General features: G+C 39.7%; 1 protein-coding gene across 1 annotated transcript in view; it reads left to right on the top strand.

The window, feature by feature from the left end:
• Positions 1–6,656: 6,656 nt before the first annotated feature.
• The window catches only part of LOC139738027 (transmembrane protein 26-like), a 46,291-nt gene continuing 26,124 nt past the window's right edge, over positions 6,657–26,823 (top strand). The window contains exon 1 of the mRNA XM_071648696.1: positions 6,657–6,931. Within this exon, the coding sequence (XP_071504797.1) occupies positions 6,735–6,931 (197 nt within the window). The 5' untranslated portion in view covers positions 6,657–6,734. The remainder of the gene's footprint in view (positions 6,932–26,823) is intronic.

Here is a 26,823-nt window from a genome sequence, read left to right on the forward strand (position 1 = left end):
ACAAGCAAGTGTGACAAGAGTTGGGATTATGAATAATAACACGTGGTGAAATCTACACACAGTCTAATCCATCATTGGAGCTGTTATTCCGCATTGAATGTTTTTCAGTGCTAATCCACCTCCGAGAAGTCGTATGGATCAACTCGAGACGACTTGTATCCAGGCGTGAGTAATTGTTCAAACTCATTTTTCAGTCATTTATAAGGTCATAGATAACACAATCTTACTCTTTTTTTTTTGTCAACTCCCCCTTCAAGCATGTCAAGCGGAAGTCTGACAAAGCTACGACTAAAGATGGTTTCCCTTAGCCATAACTGAGGCGAGATTCCGCTCCGTTTCTACCGTCTTACTGGCTCAACCAATTTGACACTATTGCACTACTTTGACATGTAGACAGATAAGAGTATGCGGCTTGTCACTGCGGTACTTCTCCCGGGTTGCTGATGGTGATCAGACTTCAAACTTTCGACTAGCATGCGAGGCTTGCCATCTGTTAAGTTCATAGTAACGACTGAATGAAGGATAACACCGAAACTACAACATTAACAACAAAACAAAAATAAAAAACCCCGCTGTTTTACAATAAGCGTGTCATAGCAATTTTAGGTGTATTGGCTGACTACTTTATTTGGTTGCTAAAGACGAGAATCCCGAAAATACATGATAGGATATAATATAGCCCTGTTGCATATAGAAAGCTGATATTGATCACAACTGTATAGGATTAGATATATTCCAGAATATGAGATTCTAACTGGCTTATGTTAATATAGGCACGTTGAATTCTGCTTGTTTTCCTTCTTTTTTTTGGGGGGGGGGGGGGTTGGGTCGGTGTAATTGGTAGTACGACAAATCCTATCGCAATTTGACCGTGATGAAAATACAGATTGAAAATACTTCTCGGATATTGCCAACGAAAACTAATCCTTTTTCTAATTTGTTGAAAGCTGAGAACATGGTCGGTCACATCCTTACCGTTTATCATTTTTGATCCCCCTTCCCCACCGCCACTAATCCTTGCTATATGTGATAGCGAATCTGATTTCACAGAAGAGTGGACGATTATAACATTTCCACAGCTATTGCGGCTATCTCACGGAAGATTTCACCGTTTTATGATTTACTACGCAAATAGGAGATCTGAGCAAATTCGATCTTCTTACCTTTATACACGTCACTTTGCGGTCAAGCGATTAATCGCTCTGGTTCTTGAAATGGCATTAAGGACCGTTAGACTCATCACGTCTAATACTCTCCAAGCTAAAGTTGTCATAACGTATATGGCAATGCGACCCCTCTAATAAGAAGCAATCACGCAAACAAAAACAATCATTACAACAGCAACACCAACAACGAATTGACAAGGACACATAAACAATATGCATACACAGTGGGTGGAGTGTCCTTTTAAGTTTTTTAGACATTACTACTGACTCGAAGACCAGAAAATAGGTCAATGTCATCGACGTGTTAGTCACCAAAAAGCGAAAAAAAAATAAAGTCGTCGTTTTTAGTTTATTTTTTTGTCAGAAAAACGCCAGTCCGAATTTATTAAACCTCCACTCCCCAAAAATGTGGTTCCATGACATTTGCTCTTGCGACAATTGCTCCCATGAAATATCTGCACGCTAAGTCAACCATAAAAATTACTCACAAACGTAACCATAACCCTAAACCTAAAACCTTATCACAACCCTAACCTTAACCCTAAGTTCCTGGACAAAACGAGACCGGAGCAATAGTTTGTCGCAATAACAAATGTCGTGTCACCAAAAAACGAGGCAATTGCACACCAGCCCAACGAATTTTGCTATAGCGGGACCAAATAACAGTCTTCGTGTTTTGTTGATTTTGTTTTGTTGATCAGAATGAAAACTAATTGAAATTCAGCGATGTTTCTTTCTTACTGACTTTCAGATTGCCGGAACTTCCTCAGTATTTAGCTAAGCATATTCGTAATCACATGTTTATATTCAATTGAGCATTACAATTCGACCTGTCACATAACTGCAGACGTAGCCTACATAGAAAGTAGGCCTAGATGCATTTGCGACGGAAGCAGTAGCACTGCAGAGATGCAGGGGCGAATCGCACAACAGACGGAGAAGCAAAGGTTGGGCATATAATAATCCTATTCATCACAATAGGGCGTTCAACAGGTCTAGCCATAAAGGAAATGCATCACCTATTAACCCAAGTTGGACATGTTATCACCGCCCATTGCCCACCACCGGGGGGGGGGGGGGGGGGACGCTATTATAGGTTTGGTCATCCAGGTGAGTAATGCAGGGAGGGGCTATTCGACGGCGATGATTTCAGACAGAGCATCTCAATCAAACAGAAACCAAACAAAAGCAAAGCGATAAATGAAAATAAACCCCAAATGTGCAAAGAACCGTTTATACGAATTTCAACAGTTAGCAGTTACTGCTGTTATGAGGGTTAAATTTGACGTAACAATGCATTGTATCAATCCGTGTCTATGCAAAGCGTAATTGAATGCGATGAGACACTCCACACCGACGAATCCAAAATGACGAGTCGATCTAAGAAAGTTCATCTGTCTGATGCACACTGACAAGGTGTATGAGAGTTACTGACTTTATACGACCCATCCTTGATTAGCTTTATCTTCTTCGTTATGACTTTCCTTTCCTCTTTGAATTCCTCAAATTCTATTCTTTGTTTTTCGTTGTCTTTTACTCTAAACTTCATGATCTTCGGATTTCTTGGATTTCTATCTGGACAAAACAAGACGGCTGGATAACCAATATTCTGTAGCACTACTATATATAGTGCTGTTTCTAATTATTATGGTCTTCCATATGCACGGGACCAGTTGTTGGGGCGGACCACTTCACCGGGTTGTGCACCTTTTCTTCTCTTTGTCTCTGTTGACTATTAAACATCACCAACTTCTTTTTTACTCTTCTTCAACTTTGTCATCCTCCCCTTCTTCTGGCAGATTCTTATTCACTTTTCAAGACCTCCAATGAAACAAACAGAAAAACAATACGACATGGAAGGAATATACATTATAGGTATAAATGCAGGTACTTTTCACTTCTTCACATTCGGGTCTTTCATATATAAGAAGTATGTCACGTGACTGCACGTAAAGTCTTATCGATGAAGGTCTGAAATGTATCTACCGGTACTCCTTAATGCTCCTGCATTGATAAACACTTGATTGTTCTTGCGTTGATAGACTCCATATCACTTTCTTGGCATGGGAAAAGCAGCGAGCCTGAGAAAAACAACTGCAAATCGCAAAACTACAAACTTAGGGAAGAGCATAAGTAGATAAGGATGGAATAAGCACCGTTTTAAAGCGCGGTGATTCATACAAGGCCATGAATCGCTCGACACATCTTATCATTCTTTGACGCAATAGGAGAGAAAACAAGTCCTTTCTGAAGTGAATGTTTAAATGCACAGTTCACTCCTTCTTCAAGTTCAATTAAGGAGAAGAAAGTGAAACAGGCAGAACGGAGTACATGTATCATTGAAATAAATCAAAGAACAAGAACGTAGTGGGATTTTTCACACTGAACTTGCTTTCAGTAAGAAGTGATACCATGAGTATCATTTTCTTTCTTCCTTTAATCAACTCGTATTTTCTTTACCCATTCTAAATACGATATACGAGAAATATTCGTCGTATCCCCCCCTCATTTTACCCCATTTCTCCCGTCAACTCCTGAGGCACAGGTGTGCGCCCAGTCAGTGAGAAGTGGATAATGCGATGTTTACCGGAAGTCTTTAAGATGTTATGGCTCATAATTTTTTTTCAGTCGTCTCGCTCCCCACATTATAGTAATCATTTCCATGCATCTACATTCAATCTTTCAGTGCATACCCCGTAAAATGACGTAACTTTGTGTTTACAGGTTCGTTGCTGGTATCAGGATACTGAAGTCACGCGCCGCACACTATTTGTCTTGATGTTGTGTCTCGCAGACTTACAATTCCAAGAGCTGTATCTTCGATTTTATGGTGAAATGTAATCGTCTAAAGATGCAGGTTGTTGTACTCTGACGAAAGGAATAAACAACAGCCGCATCAGAAGACACGAGACATCAAAGTTTGGCTTGGCTTGGTTTCTTTGTGTGTGTGTGTGTGTGTGTGTGTGTGTGTGTGTGTGTGTGTGTGTGTGTGTGTGTGTGTGTGTGTGTGTGTGTGTGTGTTTCTGCGTTTTTTAAGCACAAATGTAAAATTAAACATAACATGATACATGTAGTTAAAATTTATGATATACATTCGATACAAAACTGAATACAAGGCAAAAAACATAATACAGTATAATTTAACGATATAATAAGAAATATAAGAACATCAGACATAAGAAATTAATATAATTATACGTCTTACAAATGACATTAATAAAATTTCATTTAAAGGTACTGTTTGCCATTGGGAGCAGTGATTTTAAAAATGGTCAAGTTATCACATTTGATGCATATGTGTAGGTCAGTTGTATCACAAAACATCCCACCATATACTTAAATATCTTGCAGTAAAGCCACAAATATGAGGAGATATAACTAATTTTCTCACTAAACCATAACTATAGACGCTTAGTCTATGGGATAGAAACAATTTTATTATAACTATTGTTCATATTTTGTATATTTAACAACACTTAACATTGATCATACTGATTAAGATTTTTACATTGGTTGTTTCTACCCCTAACTCATATTGCAGAACTATTTTGAAGCACTAAAGCTGCACGTCCTAGTTTCATCCGCAAAATTGTAAATAATGCCTTTAATTATAGGCCTATTATCAATCTCTTGTAAATCAAGTAAATGACTGAAAAATACATGAGATTGCATGAGATTGGGAATGGTTAAGGTACATAATAATATGTGTGAATTTATAGAAACAAGTGTGTTTGTCAGTTGTTGTTGGTTGTGTGGACCTATGTCATCATGCGCTTTGGTGTATGTTATAGGGATGGTTTCCTTTTGGTTGCGGTGAGAACTCAGCTTTTAACTTTTCGCGAGATACTTAGAAACCACTTTATGAAAACCATACACTTCTAAGAGGAATTCAAACTTTATTTGATGAAAATCGGTTTTGAAGTGGCTAAGATATCCAAAAACAAGGCGATTCTAATAAAATGTGGGCCCCACCTTTTATTAGGATTGCTTTGTATTGGATATCTCAACCATTTCAAAACCAATTTTCATCAAATAAAGTTTGAATTCCTCTTAGAATTATATTCATGCCCTTTCATATTTCATAAGAAATTTCTGACTATCGCAAAAAATCATCAAAAAACGTTGGAAACTTCAAGTTTCATCTCAACCAAAACTGTACCACCCCTTTATGTGAATTAATTAATGCTGTGTGTGATCAGAGTCTGTGGTTTCATGGCAAAGAATATGAAACAGAATTAGTGGTAGGAAAAGTAATAACAACAAGAACGATTGACATAACACCTATGATAATCATGAAAGTATAATGATGGCAATACAATAGTACATTTAACAATACAAATAATAAGTTATATCAATAATGATAATGATGATAATAATGACAAGGATTATTACTACTGCAGTTATGATAATCATAACTGTGGTGACTACAATGATATCCTTTTAAGTAAAAGAATATAAAACATTTTTATAATGAAATATGATAGCATCAAAAGTAGCAGAAGCACTTAGATGGGATGAGTAGCAGCGTTTGTATAGAAATAGCACATAGAGTAACAATGGGTCTGACATATTGTGACTTTATCAATATTTTATTGTACGATATTTCCCTCTGGTGTAGGTCCTGTGTGGACGTAGTTATGAAATACCATGGAGGTAATCCTTGGGAACAGAATAATAACATAGATTGATATTATCGCAGTTTAAATGAATGCCATTGTTCAGTGTCCTACTAAGTATATGGGGATAACCAACAAGTTTCATTATTTTCAATATTGTACAATTAGCATTTTACTTCGATGATAAATTGCATTCTCCATTTCTGAAGCGTACTTTGCGTTTAAGAAATTGTTTTGAATCGTAATCAGTCGCGGGATAGTACTAGTACTATATTGTTATAATGAGCTACATTCCTGCTCTTTTAGTGAAGTTCGCACGTTGAGAGCCGTCGTACATCTTGTTATGAATCGATGGATGACTGGTCGTGAGTAAGCCGTGCAGGTCTTGACTTCTCGACACGGATCTCTGGCCAACTCGAGGGAGAATGGAAATCAAGTTAGACATACAACAGCTAGCGAGCTTGGGCGCGCACTTCACTTTCACTATGATGTAGGTAGGGGAAGCGTTCACACAACTGTGTGGGCGGGGTTACACCGGTTACTAGGACAATCTCGTGCGCTGATTGGTAGACTGTTTGCGAGGCTCACGTACTTTCGAGCAATCGCGAACTCTGATCGTTTTCCACAGTAGTGTAGTCGTACGTAGAACGACAAGCACGTCGGGGTTATGAAGCCCGTTATATTTACGGTGATTCCTAACAATGACGTTTGCACAGAACACGATCACGCCAATTACTGAGGATTACTGCTGGTGTTACAGTAAGACGAGTCTTTGATTGTGGGGATTAGTCAGTACGTATTCATTTGCCGGGATCATACACGATGCAGTGGTACACCATTGGCAACAGGTAGCAACATTCTGAGAGTTCTTGTGATTACACTCTCTCCACATAACGGCATTTTGGCCACTCTCCGCATTGATCCTGCTGATGGTTGTGAGCTATACCAGATTATGAAGATGCGTGCAGGACACATTATCAAGGGCGTGTTGGTCCGCCTGTTGCTTAGTGCCCACGCCGCGTTGTGCGTGTGGCGGGTTGTTGCGGCAACCGGCGATTGGCGATACTGGGGTTTGTTGCTGGCTCAACTGCTCGTGCTGCTGGAAGCATTTATTACACTGAGCATGAAACAAGGAACGGAGTGGAAATGGTGAGTAATACTCCATATCACAAGACCTTGTTTTACGAATCGAGGTTTTCCCTTTTTAAGCAAAATGTACCTCATGTAACTACTACACACAAGTGTATCTTTTAGCGTTTGTTTATGGGGAGGACATATTTAACTCATAAAAAATACACTGTCTATTAATGATTGCTTTTCTTTCACTATTAATATGCCTCATGTCATAATTTTATTTATTTTCTAACCACAGAGCCCAAGTTCACACATGTGTTTTTCTGCAAGACCGTATGTTGGCATAATCAATGTTCATATTTCAAGTATTGTCGAAACTCTTATCGTCAGCTTTCTTCAGGTAGGGTTGAAAAGTGAATTAGAAAGTTAGACATTTTTGTCTATGACACCGTTTCTTTGAAATTTCTTGAAACGTTGACATTCTGAAATAAAACGACCGACATGGATGGTGTTGATTGCCTGAAACACAGTTAAAAGATAAAGACACTTTCCCCTGCATGCCTTGTGTGTACCGAATGAGTCCGGTGTAACGGAAGTAAAGGAAATTGCTCACACAGTACAGCGGAACCAAGAAGCAACCTGCGAAATCGTTTCTCTGTGATCGCTGCAGGTGGGTCTTCAGCTGTCTACAAAGATATGTTGAACCAAGACATGCGATAATCACACAGTGTAAATGATACACTCCTGCATCCTGTCCAAACACCTGTTGAATGCATGACCGCACCAACCCATGTATATACACCAAGGAGCGGTTTGGTTCTGTGGATAAGTCCGCAAACTCTCAATCTTCAAGTCTCGGGTTCAAGTCCCTTGTCAGCTCTTGTAGTGTTTTTAAGAAAGCACATTACCCACCTTACCTAGTCCTTCGGAGGGAACCTGAAATCACCTTTTGATTACCCTATCAGCATTGACAATACACGAGTTATCATTATAATCATGATCACGATAATACAGAAAACTGCTTCTTAAATCCGTCTTGCTTTCGATGTGTATCAAAATAATGGTATAAATATATAACAAAAGTACAGCAAATGGCTGCATTTGTACTCATCAGGCTAAGTACAAATCAAAAACTCCTACTGCTGAGATAAGAAATGAATGGAATGCCGGGATAGAAAGGAAGAGTGACCCGACTATATCACAGGAAACAGTGATACATGTTAACCGCTCTCGCGAGAAACAACGTGTCCACCAATGCGAGCTGATACCGTTCGATAAGAACAGGTCATTTGCTATCACCTAATAACACGCCAACATGAATGTGGTGACATAATGTAGCTGTCCGTAATAGACCTGCAAAATGCATCGAAATAACAGACTGCTTGATTGGTGAAAAGTTGTCATACTTGCCTTTCAGTATATATTACAATGAGTTGGCGCTTCAAATTCCGTACCTGATACTTGAAAAAAAATCCCAAAAACCTAAACAAAAACAGGATCTCAACAACTGAGTCACGCGCATAAACGACTGAACCAATGTTTTACAGCTATCGCATATTTATTAGAATACAAATCATATGATATATAGAATTTGATGTTTTCATCAAATTCACAAATTTAGATGACAGGGGAGTGACTTAAGGCGAAACACATCGCGTACTTCCTACAAGAGATGTATACATCTGATTGATGTGACTCAAAAAGTGCAATCGGTCAAAACAAAGGTGGAGAAGAACCTTAAAATAGACCTGTTACAAGGGGACAGACTTTAAGCCACGAGTGACACTTCGGGGTCTCAGGTTTCACCGAATTACCCCCTCTCAAGAATCCGCAAACACCAAGTCGTGTGATAATGTATGGTGGCGCCTTGGATCTATTCATGTTTCATCGCCGATGAATCACAGAAACACATCCCCGCAAAGAGACGCCATGCAGGTGCTCGTTTGCTGTATGAAGGTGAACGAAGAGTGGACTCTCACGCACCTTCCATGAAAACACAGCTCTATGGTTAACGGATTACCTGTCTGAGGACCACTATGTTAAAATGCCGTTAACATACTGTAGAAACAGGTTGCCGCTCATACCGACAGGGTTAAGTGAAGAGCTCCTCTGTTGGATAACCGCTCAATTTTCCACAATTACACCTGTAAATTGCAAATAGCACAGTGAGTATTGTGTTCAAATTCACACTGAAACTGTCCGCAGTCGATTACAGATGAAACGGTTTCTTAAATCTCGGCGGCTTCCTATCTGTCTAATCGTCTCCTACTTCTCTTCGAAAGAAAAAAAAAAACTAGTTCTTTGTCCATTTTGCTTGCAAGAAATAAAAAGTACTATATTGATCACCTTCTATTGATGAAAACAGGATTTTTTTCCCCTGTGGGTATCACCCAACATATAGTGGCTCTAAATAGAAAATACCGGATAACCGCTATCTACACTACTAACGATCTTGCCCTAGCCTGGTTTGCCCTCGATAACAACAAGAATGACTCTTAACGATAGATTCCATCAGGTACTGTATGTATTACGTATAATAGGAACACATGAACTGGTTAGCCTAGTTCTTGATCCTCAAGGAATAAAAAAAAGTCAATAAGTTTGAGCAAATTAACGAAGCATAGGAGACCTAACTTTGTCTCCACACGATCTCAGCTCGCAAAAGTTGTACCATACCGCACGGAGAGGCGGCAACCAAAAGACCCCTTGTTATTCCGTTGTCATCGGTCATCGCCTGGTGAGTCATAAGGTGACAAGATGACAGCGGTAAACGTCCATCATTGTCGAGATCAAATGAAGACTATGACAGCGATAGGAAAAAGAGAAAAATAAAAGTGAACTGGTAAGCTGCAATCCCAGTGCGATTGATAAGTGTTGCGTGTTGACAATCCTTTGTATTTGTTCAGAGAGAGTTTTGCACAAAGAGAGAATGACCAAAAGAGAATTATTGAACTAAAAGTTTTGATGCTTAATAAAATAAGATGAGATTTTGCTGGCACACAAAGATTCACTCATTTGTGAAATATGTATTGCATTCCGCGAAAGCAGTTGTATTAAAAAAAAAAATAGCTATGAGGGTTCTTCTTTTTGGGGTTGGGGTAGGGGGGTGTTGGCTGGAGGTTTGAATATATCCTGTGATATTTCTTACCATACTTCGTAAAATTATCCTACTTTCTATCGTCAGATCGTAACGAATGCTATATCAAATCGGTATTATATGAATTTAAAATGGATTACATACATTTGTAACAAAATGAATGCGTAGGGCTGCAATGTGCAGACTTTCCGCAATGAAATGAACACTTGAGTTAATGAGTACATGACGCTCATGTATCGGGCGAATAGCTAATCCTGGCTTGTCATACACCCGAAGTCTAATCAGCTACATAGCCGCAAAAGTCAATGGCACTTAATTCTTGCAAAGTAGCTTAATTACGTGATATTGTTATTTAGAGCCTGGTGTAATGTGCCAAATGCTTTCTTGATATCCACCCATAATGCTTTGAACTATCAAAACGTCTTCTTCTAACAATTTGATAGGACTTCAATTTAGTTGAGGTGCAGATATGAAATATAATTATCATCCTAGTTGTGCAATTTTTTCCATGTTGTCGGAATCCTTGCTAAAAAAAACAACAACCCAGAAATGCATGCAAGGATTAGAAGATTGCATGTCTGACATTTCATTAGATGCGTACATTGAAATGAAGTACTTTGAGTCTAGCGCGAACCTTAAACAATCATTGTACGGTCGCATAAGATTTAAATTGATGGAAGATTTTAAAAGTAGGCAGACAATCTACACCGAAACTGATCTACTTTCGAACTCATATTGGGGTGCTCTACTGCAGAGTTGTTTTGTTTGTTTGTTTGTTTGTTTTTTTTTTTTTTGCGTGTGTGAATGTGTGTGTCTGGGGTCGTCAGGCATGTAATAATAATAATGATAAAAAAGACGGCTACGTTTGGAGGTATTAACATTTCTAACCGGTTCTGAGGCAGTTATCCCCTGCAAATCACGGGCTTTAAGTTTTCTCTCGACGGGCTCAGTAATTTTTCTAAGAATCGTCTGTATTATGAGAGCTCAGCCGGGGATGGCATGTTAGTCTGAGATATGGCTTGTCCGGATTAAGGCCCATTGGTCTAGCGGGATTTCCCGACCCCTGTGCGACCCGCTGATCAGCAACACGACGGCATCGGCCGGTGTATATCGCTCCACTTTCTCTGTCGGGTTGCTAAGGGGAACGCAAAGAAGACGGATGGTGAGGTAGCTTGAGCTAAAAGACCTATAATGTTTAGGACAAGCGAGAGAAAATGTTACAAGCCGAGACATTGGGGAGCTGTTGCCTTTGACTGCAAAGGGGAGATAACTTGGCTTTGCAGGTAGCATGTTCTCGGATTTGTTAATCTGTAGATTTGCGAACGTCTAGAAAACGAAAAATGACTGATATTGTGATTCTTGGGAGCCCCAACTGTATAAGTGTGGAGAAATTGGTGAAAATATAATTCTATTTGATTTTTCTTTTTGCCAATACACACATATACATATGGAAAATAAGCACGCGGCATTAAAATACAGATCTAGTCAAAAATTATATTCATTTGAATCGGATTTGAATAAAATGAAAGCATTTTATTAAACCAAAGTTAATCTTTCATGAGGGTAACATGATAGATAGAAACGATATTGTTCCTGGAATCACAATTCTTGCCTTACATTACTTTTTTTTATTCATTCATTCCTTTCACTGATTATGCAAACGAGTTCATATATCTAAAAAATCACTAAATGTATATGAATATCTTATTATTTTCTGTTTTAAAATTATTTCTTTTAAAATTTAGCCCATGTTTAAACAAAAGAGCTGCAAGGAATTGAAAAATCAACAAATGTTTGAACGAAACGCGGAATGTTGTAGCTCCAGAATTGGAAAATCGTATGTACCAGGTCTATTTCAGACGAAGCTTCTTCTACAGGTCGTTGCTACCTTCATTTGCTTGATTCGACCTTACCTGATTTCTCTCTGTCAGGCTATTTTTAGGGGGGAGGTTAATTGACGAACTGTGTAAGGAATGGAATGAGACGAGCGCTAACGAAATTACCTCGAACTTCAACTGTGACACTTTAGCCAGTCTGTAAAATCTAGTCCCTTGTTTTTCCTATTTACAAAATTTTTACACTGAGGGATTTTTGTTATTTTTTTTCTTTTTGTGATTCATGGTTTTGATTTATAATTCTTTTACGTACCTGGTTTGTAGTTATGGCTCTTATGTTATAGCGCGCGAGTTTGAACCAATTTGCATTATATGTTGCTATGTAGGACAAGGCCAACAAACTTTCTTGCTTTTAAGATTTTTTTTTTTTTTTAGTTTTCTGGTTACTTAAACATTTTGAAGCTCCCTTATAAAAGATTTCATGTTCGCAGGTGATGTGATAATATACAAAATTTTAGTAAAATTTTGTACAAAACAAAATTATGGGGAAAATGCAACAAATGTGATGTATACTTGAAAACAAATCATAACTTGTAACAAAGTGCTATCCCAGGATCATTCATTCATTTTACCGATGATAGGCCCTAACAAAATCGTTTTGAGTGAGATTTTTTTTAAATACTTTAAACTGATGATTAAGTGATAGTTGGTACTGTATTCACTAATATTCATAAGATAATGATTCATCCTTTTTTTTTTTTTGCTCCTATAAGAGTAACCTTGGTGACATATGGTTGGCCTTCATTTGATGTTAACTTTTTATTCCACACCTGGCGTGATCAACTATAATTGATATGCGTGTATGAATTCGACAACTGTTTCGGCAACTGAATAACACGTTACATCGGATGCACGTGATGATACTGCTATAGATAATGCCGATGTTCACGCACTACACGCACATTGAGCTCAACACATAATAATCATATAGCAGTGTGTGTCACACGTGTTGCACGGCTGTAACCGTAGCTCCTGTCGCCCTTGTAGCCGTGTTAATGAGTAAATTGACGAAGTAATTACGGAAGAGGGTTCGTGTGAGGCGGGAAAAAAGAGGGATGGGTTGCGCTGATAGGTGTGGCGGAATCGTGACCTGGGATTGACGAGATTTTTTGATTCACTGTCCTATTTATCATCCCGAGTTGATGACATTCATTGCATTCCTCTCAAAATGTTTCTACCCCTCATTTTTTTATATGTAGTGTACCTAGCAAGGAGGGAAAATCCCTCGAGACCTACGGGTCATCGCATATTGATATTTCCTATTGAGTTAGAGGAGAGGTGAGACGCGTGAAGGCTGATGTTTCTTTTGGTGAGATGTGTGAGAGCGTTTCTGTGTTGGCCATATGAAATGCTTTTGTACCCATGTCTACGTTAATGCAAATACATGTATTATTTCCTATTATTGTAACCACTTTCGATAGACGAGACCAAAGTACTGGTAGTGCGTCGAGACTTCAGGGAGTTTCGAAATGTTTCAACTTTAATGTGTCTGTCAGTTGATGCGAGTAAAGTTAAGTTCCTTCAACTAGTTTAAACACTTTTTGCGAACTTTTTGTCAAGATTTGCGTCCTATTGTTCAGTTTTCCTCAAGACAATTACAAAAAAAGCACGGTCTTGCTCACAAGTTGTGTTCGTGAACACATTCAGAAACTCTTTTTAACAGTAAATTGAAAATGTAAGTCCTCTTCGCATCAATCAGAATAATGGTAAAGTGCTTGAAATTAAGTTCCTGCGGGTTTGACGTCACAAAGGAGAACATTTGTTAACCCATCAAGTTCCGAAGACCAAGTTCCCGTGGCTTGGTGTTGTACCTGTTTGTTTGTTTGTTCGTTCGTTTTACTTTTCTGCACGTGCACGATGTGGCTTTTTTTACGGGATACGACTCCTGACTCTCAATCGGAGTACCCGAGTTCGATTCCCGCCAAGTGCTTACGTCCTTGGACAAAATGTTTTACCCACCATGTCCCTCTCGACCCAGGTGGAGGCCTAACGATGGGTACCTGGCAAGGCTAGGGTAATAATAATGGCAGGGCCCTCTGGTAGAGCAGTGGGATGAATAAGACATTATTATCATAATAATTCATCGATCGACAGCATTCGTTTATGACATCATTGTGCACAGAGAAATGACCTAACTGTCAACCGATGTCATCATTACCTTAGCTAATTTAAATAAGTCTGATTGAGACCAATACCAAAATTCAGCTTAAACATATAAAACTTGAAAATTTTGTGGCGATCTTATCCTAGGTCCGATTTTTATGAACTTCTAACGTTCCGATGATTATCATTCCATTCATCAAGGTCAACCGGAATATGGGATAACAATGTACTTTGATGTTATTTTACCGCCAATAGAAGTGGGTTGTGTTTTAGCAATGACTGGCAGAACCACAGTCATCAATGAAGTCGACAGGAAACTGTTATCGTTATTTATATACCTCATAAGTGAGATTCGTATCACTGATTGGTCAAAAGTATATCACGTGACAAGGTGTAGTCCCGTCTATCTTGCCTTAGGGTTTTCATGTAAGTGATAGAAAGGCAAAACCTTCGTGATAGAAAGGCAAACCCCTCGTGATAGAAAGGCAAAACCCTCGTGATAGAATTCGTAAACCCTCCGTGACTTTTGTACACATAACAAGTACACTAACGCTAGACTTCGCGCGCGGTGTCCGCAACCCCTCCACCCATGGCCCACATCACAGCCCAAGGACGTTCACTACGCGCATCGTATAAACACATGCAAAATCATCGCACTAGCGCATACAGTAGCAGGCATGTTTCAACGTGGCATGGTGATCGAGCGCTCCTCCGTGATTTGAAGTGAGCTGGATCAAAGATCGTACACTTTGCAATTAGAATTTCTTAGGATCCCGAAGCAGAGACAAATCTCAGCATGTCGGAAATATCGAATTAAAACACGAGCGACGGGAAACTGGATGTATACTGTAATCTTCTGCCAAGATTTTTTGCAGGAGCTCGCCGAAGGCCGTGTGAGTGAGTAACGCTACAATGTACCGTGCGTACTGGGTAGTGTACGAAATGCACGAAAACGGGTAAATTACAGAATACCGGCAGCCAATCACGGAGAGCGCAAATCGCTCTGAAAAGAGCGTAATTACGCTTGCCGATAGCAACCATCTGAAATATTAATCCGATCTGCGATACGGTCCGTGATTCGGCTGTCGACGATTGCATTTGTTTACGTGTGTTTTCTTTGATCTGTGCGATGAGAAGTGTGGTATCTTACGTTGTTCTCGGGGGTTTCGGGGGTGTCCCCCGAATAATGTAGTTCTAGATCCTGACGATGCATATGCTAGTCTAGACTAGCCGTTAAAATTTACCCGAATTTACGATGAATACTCACTTTTTTAGGAGTTGAGGATAGTCCGTATACTAGAAATCGATAGCAATTAAAGTGAGACTAGAAAACAATCACTTATCTAATTGCTGGTGCTAGCTTACAGTAGAGCTTACGCACTGTGTGGGTGCTCTTGACAGCCCACCATGTTGACTCTATGCAGTCGTACAACAGTACCTACACACAACAGCTTATGATGCGTACGTGTGCAGTGATAGCGCGTATTGAGTCTGCAGAACGCGCGCATGTTTACTAGTACAGTGTACAATACGCATAGCAGTTGAGTGCGCACATGTCTCTTGACAATACGCGTATACGCGCTGTCTTGCCAAACTAGTGTGTAGTGTGATTGATCGTGAATGACTTGTGTCGAAAAGAGTAAAAGGAAGAAGAGCTGCCAGCTGTGATGACGTCATCACGTTTAAAATAGTTCCGTCAAAATCGGCTCAAGTTTCTTTATCGACGATTTACTCGAGATATCTTGAACCTACTTTTTGACGGCCGTTCCGTTCCCGGGCTTTTTGGGGGCCCCAAACGACAGGAAAGACGAATTTCAGCCCTTCGGGCTGAAATTCATCTCTAAGGGAGAGCCGCCGGAGGCGGGGCCTTCGGCCCCGCCTCCGGCGGCTCTTATACGCACTAATATGCTAATTTATATGATGCAAAACCGGTATTCTGTAATTTCCCCACGAAAACCATGCAAGCAAGCGCAGGCTGTGGCCTGATTTTAGGGCTAACGTTTAGGGCTAACGTTTTCGTTTTTTTTTACTTCGTATTTGCCTAGCCCTAGATCTTGGTTAAGTCTTAAACGATGAGGTATATAAAACAAATATTAACTGCTCTGTATTCGGATGGTGGTGGAAATTATCACTCCCTCGGTGCTTTTCATACCGACCCTTCCATCACCCCTCGGCTAACGCCTCGGGGTGATAGAAGGGTCGGTATGAAAAGCACCTCGGGAATGATAATTTCCACCATCATCCTCATGAGCAGTCAATATTTGTATACTATTCGAATGTAAGTGAAGATAACTTCAATTATGCTACCCATACCTGATGAGCATATCGTCACTTCAAGCATGTAACCAGACCTCATAAAACTGTTACCAGATCCCATTGCGTCTTGTACCATATCTCCCAGATTGCTTGTGACATAGAAATGAAAACATTCAGGATTTTACATTGTAATGATGAAAGACAGCACGCCCTTAACTTCTCTGTATGAAGCATGGGTCGATTGTCAAAGATTTAAAACAATCTATAGACAGACACTCGCGCACATTGTCAACCGTTGTGACACATCTGTGGGTTGTTTTTTTCAGCTGGAATAAACCCCTTACAGTTTGAGTAGCTCAGACTGTAAAAAGTTGTATATATGCTCTCTCTTGCCTCTTTATATGGTGGATAAAAAAAAAACCCACACACAACATTAACAACAGATATTCGGGTAAACCAACTTTACTTGAGCCGCCTTCTTGCATCGAACTCTGGTGGTAACGCGTGACTACCAAAGGCATATTATGCCCTGATGCCTCCGCCCTGCTTGACAAGCCGTAGCGTCAGAGGTTTCCAGTTCGTAAAGGAGGCACAAATTACAGCTGGGGAAAAATCAAAATAACTTAAAGAGATATCTATCAGGGAAAATAATATGCACTTCCGTGACGCCCTCTTCGGCGGAAAATGACACCTTCCTCCCGGCGCTTCCTGTAAAGAAAGTCTCCTGTTTCCATGCATCCCAACATCGATGAGTGGTGCGGAAATAACGGACTTTGATTCATCGGGGACAGAAATGTCGCAGGTGAAAACGAGATGCGAGTCCCGCCATTCTGGGGCAGAAGAAATCACTGCGTGGGAAGTTCAACGTGGCACCCTCACCCCTGCATGTTATAAGACACAAAGGATGGGGGAGGGGGAAGGATGGGGGAGGGAGAAGGGATGGAAAGGGAGGAGGGAAAACAGACATGAAGGGATGGGGGAGAGTGTGAACGAATGTTGAGGTCACCTGCATGAAGGGGTGTGAAGGAAATCAGAAGTCGGCCTATTGCATACGAGGATCAATACCTGGCGAATGAATGCTTGAACAACACTATCAAGTTATATTTTGTCCTTGCCGTTAAACGGGGTTTAAGAGGCGAATCAACTCTATAGCTGAATATCGACGGAGCAAGAAGACCACCAAACGTCACTCAGAATGCAAATAAAAGATGATTTCATCATTGTGATAGACTTTGATTTCATTATTGTAAAAAGTGTCCGGTCGTGTCACGGACGATTTTCCCCTAGTTAAAATGTCATCTGCACTTATTTTGGCCAATAAAAAAAATGTAGACATTATGCAATAGACCCTAACTGATGCACAACGCCCGTTCTTTTATGGAACTAGGATCTTGGTTTACACACAGACTTATATTTACGTTTTGGGGAATAAACTGCAAAGATTTGAGAGATGGTAATACGGGAAAGGTTCAACTTTACCAAACAGATGTGGAAGGCATTTATCCTATACCAACCTTGGCAGCCGGATTCATAGTACGATGCAGACTCGTGTAATCTCACCAAACCACTTCCTTAGATAACAAGAATGCAGGGGAAACTCATAGGCAAAATGTGGATATGCTTGATACCAGATGGAACCGGTAACCATCTCATCCCGGAACACGCTGATCCGAATGTTCCTCCCACTGCGGCCACACTTTCCTCCCCGAGTAGAGTCGTGACCTCCACACTGTATATTTCTGTGTGCTCGTCCCAGCTATCTATCGTTCAGATTGCTGCTTTCGTGACAGCGTTGGAGGCGCCCTATATTCTACTTGTCAAAAAACAAACAAACCAGCATTTGACATTCGCGCGAGACGGGTTCATGGAATACCACAGGATGTTAGAAAAACCTGTTTTACGAAACAGGATGTGAAACCGAATTCACTATCACAAAACAAAGCTGAAAGCAACATTATTCATATTTCAAATTAATTCCTTTAATTTAGTTGCTTTGCGATTCAAAGTACTTTTACAACTTCAATTATCAGTTGCTACTAGCATTTTCATTTTGTCGAGTGAATATGTAATTTCTGTCATTGTTGCTTCTACAACTTGTCATGTAGTGTGGCGCTTTCTGTTATTCATTTAGACCTTAATATTTACTCTGTATGATAAATATCACAGAAGTGCCAAGATTCGGTCTACGAATGGTGTCAAGGATCACGTTCAACAGAACCGAACACCTTTCTGGTCCGTATCACTAAGATGAATCGTGTTACCCAAGATCTCTCCCTCCGCTGAGAATTGGGCGCCACCACTGGTGACGTCAGATGACGTTCCAGTCAGGTAGCAGGTGATGCGTGTAACTAACAGGAAAGGAGTCTTCCCACTTGACTCCGCCTCTACGAGGCATCAGAACGCTATATACCATGGCAACGCTGTGTTAAACTCCGCCCATACAGCACAACGTACATTGAGGTTATTATTATATACAGAGAGACTGAGCTGAGTGAAACATAGTATGATCATATAATATATATCTATCCATAAGAAAGATCATTTCTCGAAATTAAACATCGTGGACAAAAGTTTGAGGAAATTCATACAAAACTCGACAATACAACTGATTGACAAATTGCCCTACATCGACGTAAATAAGCACTGAATTTATCAAATTCATTGATAAATTTGAAAAAAAGGACAAGTTTTACTAACTATAATTTGAATTCAAAGGTAAACAATTAGAGAAAAGGGATTTCCTCTGATCATCTTAATTGAAAGGGAAAAAAAAAACAGCTGAAGTAATGTGATTGTGACTTGATTATGCGTTGTACTTCCCCATTTTTTTCGCAGCTTTTTACAGTATTGTTTTATAAAATCACCAACATGAATCATAGTATTGTAACAGTAAAAATTATTAAAAAAAACTATTCCGTCTGTTTCCAGGATGGAAACTAATCTTCCTAAATTCACGGATGGCACGACCTCGCAAAAGAAGACGACTTCAAGGCAGTTACTTGAGGCAATATGGTTTATTAATCAAATGAAAAGCAACAAGTGCATTCCTCAGTGAACAACCGACATTGACTCTGGGTAAGATATCGAAATCTCAGATCGCCGTGTCCGCTGGGGGTAAGAAAACACCGCAAAAAGAACTCAACAGCGAAGGTCGCAAATTTGATATCGTTTATCGTATTTCGGGATTACAGTGCGCCTGATATATCTGCGATTCTGATCTCGGGAATTGACTTCGTTTCCGATCATCTTACGAAGATTAACGAGAAGTTAATGTTTCTGTGATTGGAATACGAATGAGTGAATAACTGGTGTGGTGTTTTTTTCTTCAATGTTGCGATGGAAGCGGGGTAATGACAGTTTGTGCTATTTTGCTCAGTTTCGTCTCCTTTTACATAGAAATCGTGCAGCTTGAGAACTCTTCATTTACATCCCGGATATATTCAACCCCCTCCCCCTGTCATTTATAGTAGTTTTCCCCTAGAGGCTGCAGTGCATCAACTGACTTAATACTGAAAATGTGGCGATGTTGACATTTTCGAAAATTTTATCTTAATCTCACTGGTTTGGATGTTCCCGCGTGAAGTAAGCAGGAAGCAAGCTGTATCTAGTTTGGTGAGAAGGCGTGTGTCACTATCGATAGGAGGACATCACATGTTATACGAACACTCATTCACGCGTCTCTTTGCTTGCGTCTTCAATATTTTGATACCAGATTAAAACAAACAAACAAACAAACAAACATTCACACACACACACACACACACACACACACACATACACCAAGAGTGTCATGTGAAAATCTCTCGGGCAGTTACTTGTCTCTAAAAGTTAGTGTAAAAGGTTAGCCAGATCAGCTCTCATTTCTAAGGCAAGAATAGAGCTCGTGACAGAATGTACTGAAGGGAATCAGGGGTGTGTGCCAACACTGTAGGGAAAAGGTCCACATAGACAAATTATCTGCTCTCCATACGACATCAAGTATCTGAAAGCGAAAGCAATGATTCTTGACAACTTATACACAGGCTATTCGAAGGCAGAAGCCACTTTTTCAGTTTTCTTCTTCCCATTACCAGATTTTATCAACTTTGCCGAGAGGTGGAATTTACTTTATCTCTATCTCAAACCTCAGCTGAGATCATAATCATTATTGTCCATTGATTTTAGACATGGGAAAATTGAATGTGTCTATTGACTTTCATTGCTGATTGATATAGTGGTCATTATCATAGTGGCATGAATGATCTTTGCCCATTTTCAGCGATCTTGTTCCTCGAAGTTTTGCGGATTAAGGCTTCCTTAGGCTGTCAAGAGGAAGACCGTTATCTCGTTATGTTCGTTATCTCTCGTCCCAAATGTATATAAGTATTATAATCCGATAATCTGGCCAGACATGTCGAAAATATCGTACCGAGTTTCTCAAAGGAAAGCCTGTCTTTTCTGTAGTTTGCTCCAAATTGGTTTGTATAGAAACCGAATGGCCGCATGCATTGGAGATGTGGTGGTTGACATCTTCGGCTTCTTAATCTTCGTCTGATCTATTTAATGGTAAGATTTTAAATGAAAACATTCTCATCCCTAGCAAAAACAAACAAAACACAAACAGATAAAGTATCATCGTCCCATCTGCTGTCATCTTACCTTGAAGAAACTGCTTCTTTGTTATTTATCTATTGATTTATTTATCTATCTACGTATTCATTTTAATTATTCAATTTAGTTTATTTGTTATCGTTTCCATTAAACAAATGATTCCAAGTTGCTTCAAAGATAAGTTTTGGCAATACGTGTGCTATGTCTTTCATCATTTTACTCAAAAGTCCTTCCTTTATCACTCTTTTACTCATTATAAGCCGAGATTGTAGAATTAACAAAAATCTGAGCGTTGTATGAAATATTGACTTAAAAAGATCAAAAGGAATATAATATTATGTTCAATTTTTGAGGAGGAAATCAAGATAGAATTCTTGCTTAAAGCCATACATCGGGAAGTCACATTCCCAGCGGGAATTATGATTTCAAACAGGGGGATGCAGATTTAAAATCCCGTATCAAGATTCTTCATCGGGAACTCTTTTTACATCATAAACAACAAGAACAACAACAACAAGAAGAAGTTACATTCCCTGCGGGAATGTGGGCTTCAATAGGTTCCACTGGAAGGTATAGGAACAATGTGGTGACGGACGCGTGTTTGACAACCACTTGGCAGAAATCTCACCGGGAAGGGAGTGGGTCCTGTTTATGGTGTGAATCATCGGTCGAATTCAAGTCAACGTCGCGCTCTGGTGGTGATGGTCGTCTGCGCGGGGAACGTTTCCCTTGATCTTCTCCGGACTTTGGCGGGAAATGCAAGCACGCGCAAGGAGATGAGTGAGGGACGTATAGAGAGCAGAATTTTCATATTCCGGCTGCTTTGCGGGTGGAGCTCGATTCTCTCCTAACCCAAGATGCATCACTCTCATGAGGCGAAGAGATCCCGGAGACTTTGGGATAATGTGCGTATTTGGGTCAAAGAGTTAGGGTACTAACATATTTCCCCTAAGCTAGTTTGAATTCTGTCAGTATCTCATATTCGTTAGCTTTCTTTAATCACCATTCTGCAGCATGTATGATTGGAAACTGGGCTTTGCCTCGCATCAAACGTAATTGAAGAATTTAAGTGAACAGAAATTGAGTCCACGAAAGAGTCTCTTTGAGGGAGCCCGTAATTCCGATGCATCATTACAAGGTTCAGTTCTACATGAAAGTCAGTTGAAAGTAAAATTAACTTGTCAGTAACATCAACTACAACAAAAACAGATCCCATTTAGGTGTGCCTATACTTTCTACATTACAAAATACATGCAATCGTTAACTATTATCCTTGTCGGTTATATAAATATACGTATATAGAGCAAATAAGGCAATGAATTGGAAAGTCGTGCAGAAATTTTCTCCAGGTCTCCGTGTTTTGAGCACAAATATTTTAACGACGATGATGAAACCGATGAGATAGCAGCTGCACAAATATCCCGCACGATTTTAGGAAATTGACTTCTATCATGGATGTTTTGTTTGATCATTTTGATATGATCCCGTTGGTAATTGAATTAACTATTTCGTTAGTCTTCAAAAAAAAAAGCAGAAGGGATACGCCCACTTCTGTTTCAGCGAACCAAATCATGGAAGGAAGCCCATTAAGGCCAATTAACTAATTTGAAGACACCACTTATCAATAGTCGGTCATCGTTTTTATTTGGTAAGCGGTTGCATTCCGGAAAATATGATAATAGGCAGATGACGTGTAAGGCAACAAACATTGAGAGTTTTGCCATTCTATGAAAAAGTCGGGTTCGTAATTGGCAATCATACTTCATGAACCGGCGAAATATGATACATTTTAATTAATTATTTCTGGTGAGTCATTTTTTAAAATTCTTTTGTTTGTTTGTTTGTTTAATTTCTACAACCGAATCAAAACAATCCGATGTGAATAACAACTGGCCTATTGATAAAAAATATTTTGTTTTTACGCTACCTTATCAAACACTATAAATGAATGATAAAATTGTAATAAGAAGATATAATCATCACCTAAAATGGTTTATGGGAGTTGACGGGTTAACAACGTGAGCCAATGCAGGGATCTGTCAACGAAGCCGACGCGATCTCCATCCAGCGATGGGCTATCACCTTCAAACAGTCTTGTTTGCATCTCTCTCGCCTTCAAGAAAACCACACAAACAAAACGATCGCACCCAGTCAGCAACGTTTTGAGGAGTCGAAGTTAGGAAAAGAACAGAAAAAGATCCGAGGAGAAAAATAAAACCTAATTACAGGAAAACGATTTCGTTCCTTAGAAGGTTTGCGTTGGCAACGTGTTTTACAAGGCTGGAGAGAAGAGTGCATGTATGACCAGGAGCGCCATGACTTGTGTTTAGAAGAGCTTTTGGGAGAATTTAGTCATTACCTCAGTTTTCTGGTACCCTCCCGGTATATCTGTCGAGCTACTTGGAAACAAAATTGCTCATAACGCTTTGCCTGAGCTAAGGCCAAGGGGAGCCTGATTTTGATAGCACAAATTTTGAAGACTTTTCAGCCTCCCTTGACATTATGCAGTCCATTTGTTTTGATTTTTTGTTTTCCAAACTGATAACCCTCTTTAGTCAGTTCTGCCATTCGAGCTCGACGTTTTTTTGTAGAATTCGAATAACGTGTGTCCTTTTTGTTAAGATGACAATACGGTTGATTTTTAACCTTGCCGCTCAGTTGGACGCACGAAGTAGAGAACTGGCGATTCCCAGTCAAGCTCCTAGTTGGCGAAGTCGTGATCCACCGAGACATTACGCGGCTCTTACTCTTTCGTCTTGGAAAGGAGAAGAATTAATGATGCCACGAGGATGTGGCAAAATTGTCAGAGATTGAGAGTGAGTTTGCAATTATCAATGGATGCCCTTTTTGTGCGTGTGTGTGTGTTTGTTTCTAATTGTGTGCGTACCTTTGGTGTCTGTAAGAATCTTTGCGACTTTGGACATGTTCGGCATTTAGGGCATGGTTTAAAATACTTACACGGAAAAGAACATTGCTTCTGAAAGACACGACAAAGTTGTTGGTTGTCGAACATTCTCGTCACGGCGTCACAAACCCATCCTGGCACAGTGAACGGTAGTTGTCCATGTTAGCGGTTGTTTAGCGGGTTAGCATGTTTGTGTGTGTGTGTGTGTGTGCGTGCGTGCGTCTGTGTGTGTGTGTGTGTGTGCGTGCGTTTGTGTGTGTGTGTTTTTTTATGCTTCGCATCGCTTTGTGATGCCTACCTATACAATTTGTGTTTAAATACAATTATGCGATATGACCGCACTCTCGCTGTCAGTACATAAGAGAGAATGTATCATCAGTGGTTGATTTCACTGTTCATCCATCTGAGAATAGTTTCTTTTTGTGGCATTTCCTTGAACACATGGACTTTTTGATTTCTGAACTGGCCGTTTGGTGGGTATCTTATTTTCGGAACATGACATTACAAGTCTTTGAGATTCGATAAAATCGTTCATTCACCTCGGCAATGATTTTTTTTTTTTTTTTTTTGCCTCACGACGGGTAAAATGTAACCATAATGGCAATGTACTCCTGTGCCGCTGTAAAAGAGTTCTATAAACATTTACGTTCCACGACTACTTCTATTTAGTCCATACCCGAGCTTGACTTCGATTATTTTAAATTTCCACGCTTTCTACCCAGAGAAAGGGAAGCCGTATGGTGGAGGAAACTGATAGGGAAACGCGATATAGAACTTGATTGAACAAGGTTAGGTCATATTTTACACCAAAGCTGACACGTAGTTATGCTTTACATAATTCTTAAGGTTAAATGCTTCACCCTTTCTCTCACTCTTTCAAGAAAAAGTCAAGATTTTCGCCACCCTGAACTTGTGAACTTTATGGCAGCTGTGGTTCTCCAAAGCTTATCGCTTTGTGAGATTTATTTTCACCAGCGTTTGATACAGCGTCACGTAGGTCTCATCGTGTTACGGGAAGTACTTAGACTCACATGACATATGCACAAACACTAACCACGCGAAGCAATCAAAATGCAATCTACTCTCATAATACATTTGTGAATTCTTCTAACAGTTTCAGAAGTTATCGTGTGCAATGCTAAAAATAATTAGAATAGGTTGATCGAGCGTATAACTATCACAAAACCTATAACGCATCATTCTAAGGCTTTGATTAAAAAAAAAAGAGAAAAAGTAAACGTGAAGCGATTAAATTCTTTCATTAACGCATTCATACACACGATAAAAATCCCCGAATACATCACGATGACCTTGGGGTAATGATTTCTCCTCTTCAGAAAATTAGAGTGGCAAAACAAAAAGATTTCTACTGCGAGACGCGATACACATTAACCGCACATGAGAACCTGGAATTTCTGCATCAAAGTCATTCTTTACCGATGAACTTCTCTCAAAAGATCTCGAAGAATTACCTTGACACGTTTCTAGTTAAGCACCCCCTCTCGCCAAACAATGTGGCAACTTAACCTTAAGATTTGAGATTATCTTTACAATACCGTTCTCTGAGATCTACAAACTGCATTTTATGGTAGAAGTTGAAGGCTACTGCCCTAAAAGTTGACTGAACTCGGCATTGGTCGTGAGTCTACTTTTATTTTATCTGATTTTCGTTGCCATTTGATAACTCTCCCATCCTCTCTGAGGTTATTTCTTGGGAAAGTGACGATTGCTTCCAAGCTTTGAGAAAATAATCTTCATATTTCCCCTTCAATATTCTTCTCGCTTTGTCCAGTCCCTAGTCGTATGACGTCATTATTAATTGTTCGCGGTTTTTGCGTCGTGGATAGAACGATTGGACGACCACTGCGTGTGTGTTTTGTAAAGAAGGATGACGTCAGAACGGTTCCCCCATTTCTGAATAATCTCCAAGCATGTGAACTTTAACGAATTAGGCGTCAACATGTACTCGCCTGATACACTTTCAAAGTGTGGTGTTTTCCTCCTTGTCATTATGAGCAGGAGTTACCTACAAACCGACATATTTACGTATTCACCAATCATAGGCCTATCTGTGCATTTCTTGGTAGTAAGTACAAAGAAAAAAAAAGAAAAAGGAAGTATTTCTAACTCATTAATGAACCTAATTGGGAATTTCATTTATAAACACGTGATGCTCTATCAAGTCTGGGGGTTTTCTTCCTACCATTTTGAGTAGGTGTGTCTTACCAATCGACGCAATTACGTATGCAACAAACTTACCAATGCATTTCTAGGAAGTAGGGAAGCAAATAAAACAAATATTCCTTTTGACATTGAAGAGTATCAGTCATAAGCACGTGGTACACTCAAAAGTAAGGGGTTTTTCCCTTTTTTGCCATTTTGAGGTTGGACCTTTTTCACCAACTGACGCATTTACGTATGCAACAAACTTAGCAATGTCTTACTATAGGAAGAAAGCAAGCACAAACATCTTTGAGGATAGTTAAGTAATGACCATGCTAAAGAGTATCATATATATATACGATATACGCTCCCAAGTCTGGGAGTTTTCTTTCCACCAGACGTTATAATACCAATCGACCTACGTACATGCAATACCAACAGAGCGGTGTGTATTCTCTATCTTAGGAAGCAAGGGACGCATTTCTTGACACTTAAAGAACAGTTTCACATTCGTTTGACCCTTCCTTTCTTAACCGATGTTTCAATCAATTTCACTTCATTGCATTGAAAATAGATCAGCCTTTTCATCCGCGTTCATTTACAGACATAAAAACGCAAAAATAGCTCGAGCATATACATACTTCGTCTGGCACAAGGACAACATGACCTAACATTGCGATGTTGACTGCTCGTATTGCCAGACAACTTTTGGTTCTTCGCTTCTTGTTTTCTTTGATGAAGACTGACGTTTATTGGCTATCTCTATGCCAAGTCACCTGATTGATTGAACAATGTTGAACTTGGAAACAAGGAAAAGAAATATTTTCCAGGCCGTCATTTCCTACACTCGAGGAGCACTTCATCAGTGGCAACCTGCCAGAGAGTCACTCCGAAAACCGAGCCGCGACTCTCACATATGACACTAATTTCGTCGACATGTTTTGACAATCATAACCCA

Source organism: Diadema antillarum, unplaced genomic scaffold, assembly GCF_040938485.1.
Source record: "Diadema antillarum isolate AM-2024a unplaced genomic scaffold, OU_Dant_1.0 scf00000029, whole genome shotgun sequence".
Classification (NCBI taxonomy): Eukaryota; Metazoa; Echinodermata; class Echinoidea; order Diadematoida; family Diadematidae; genus Diadema; species Diadema antillarum.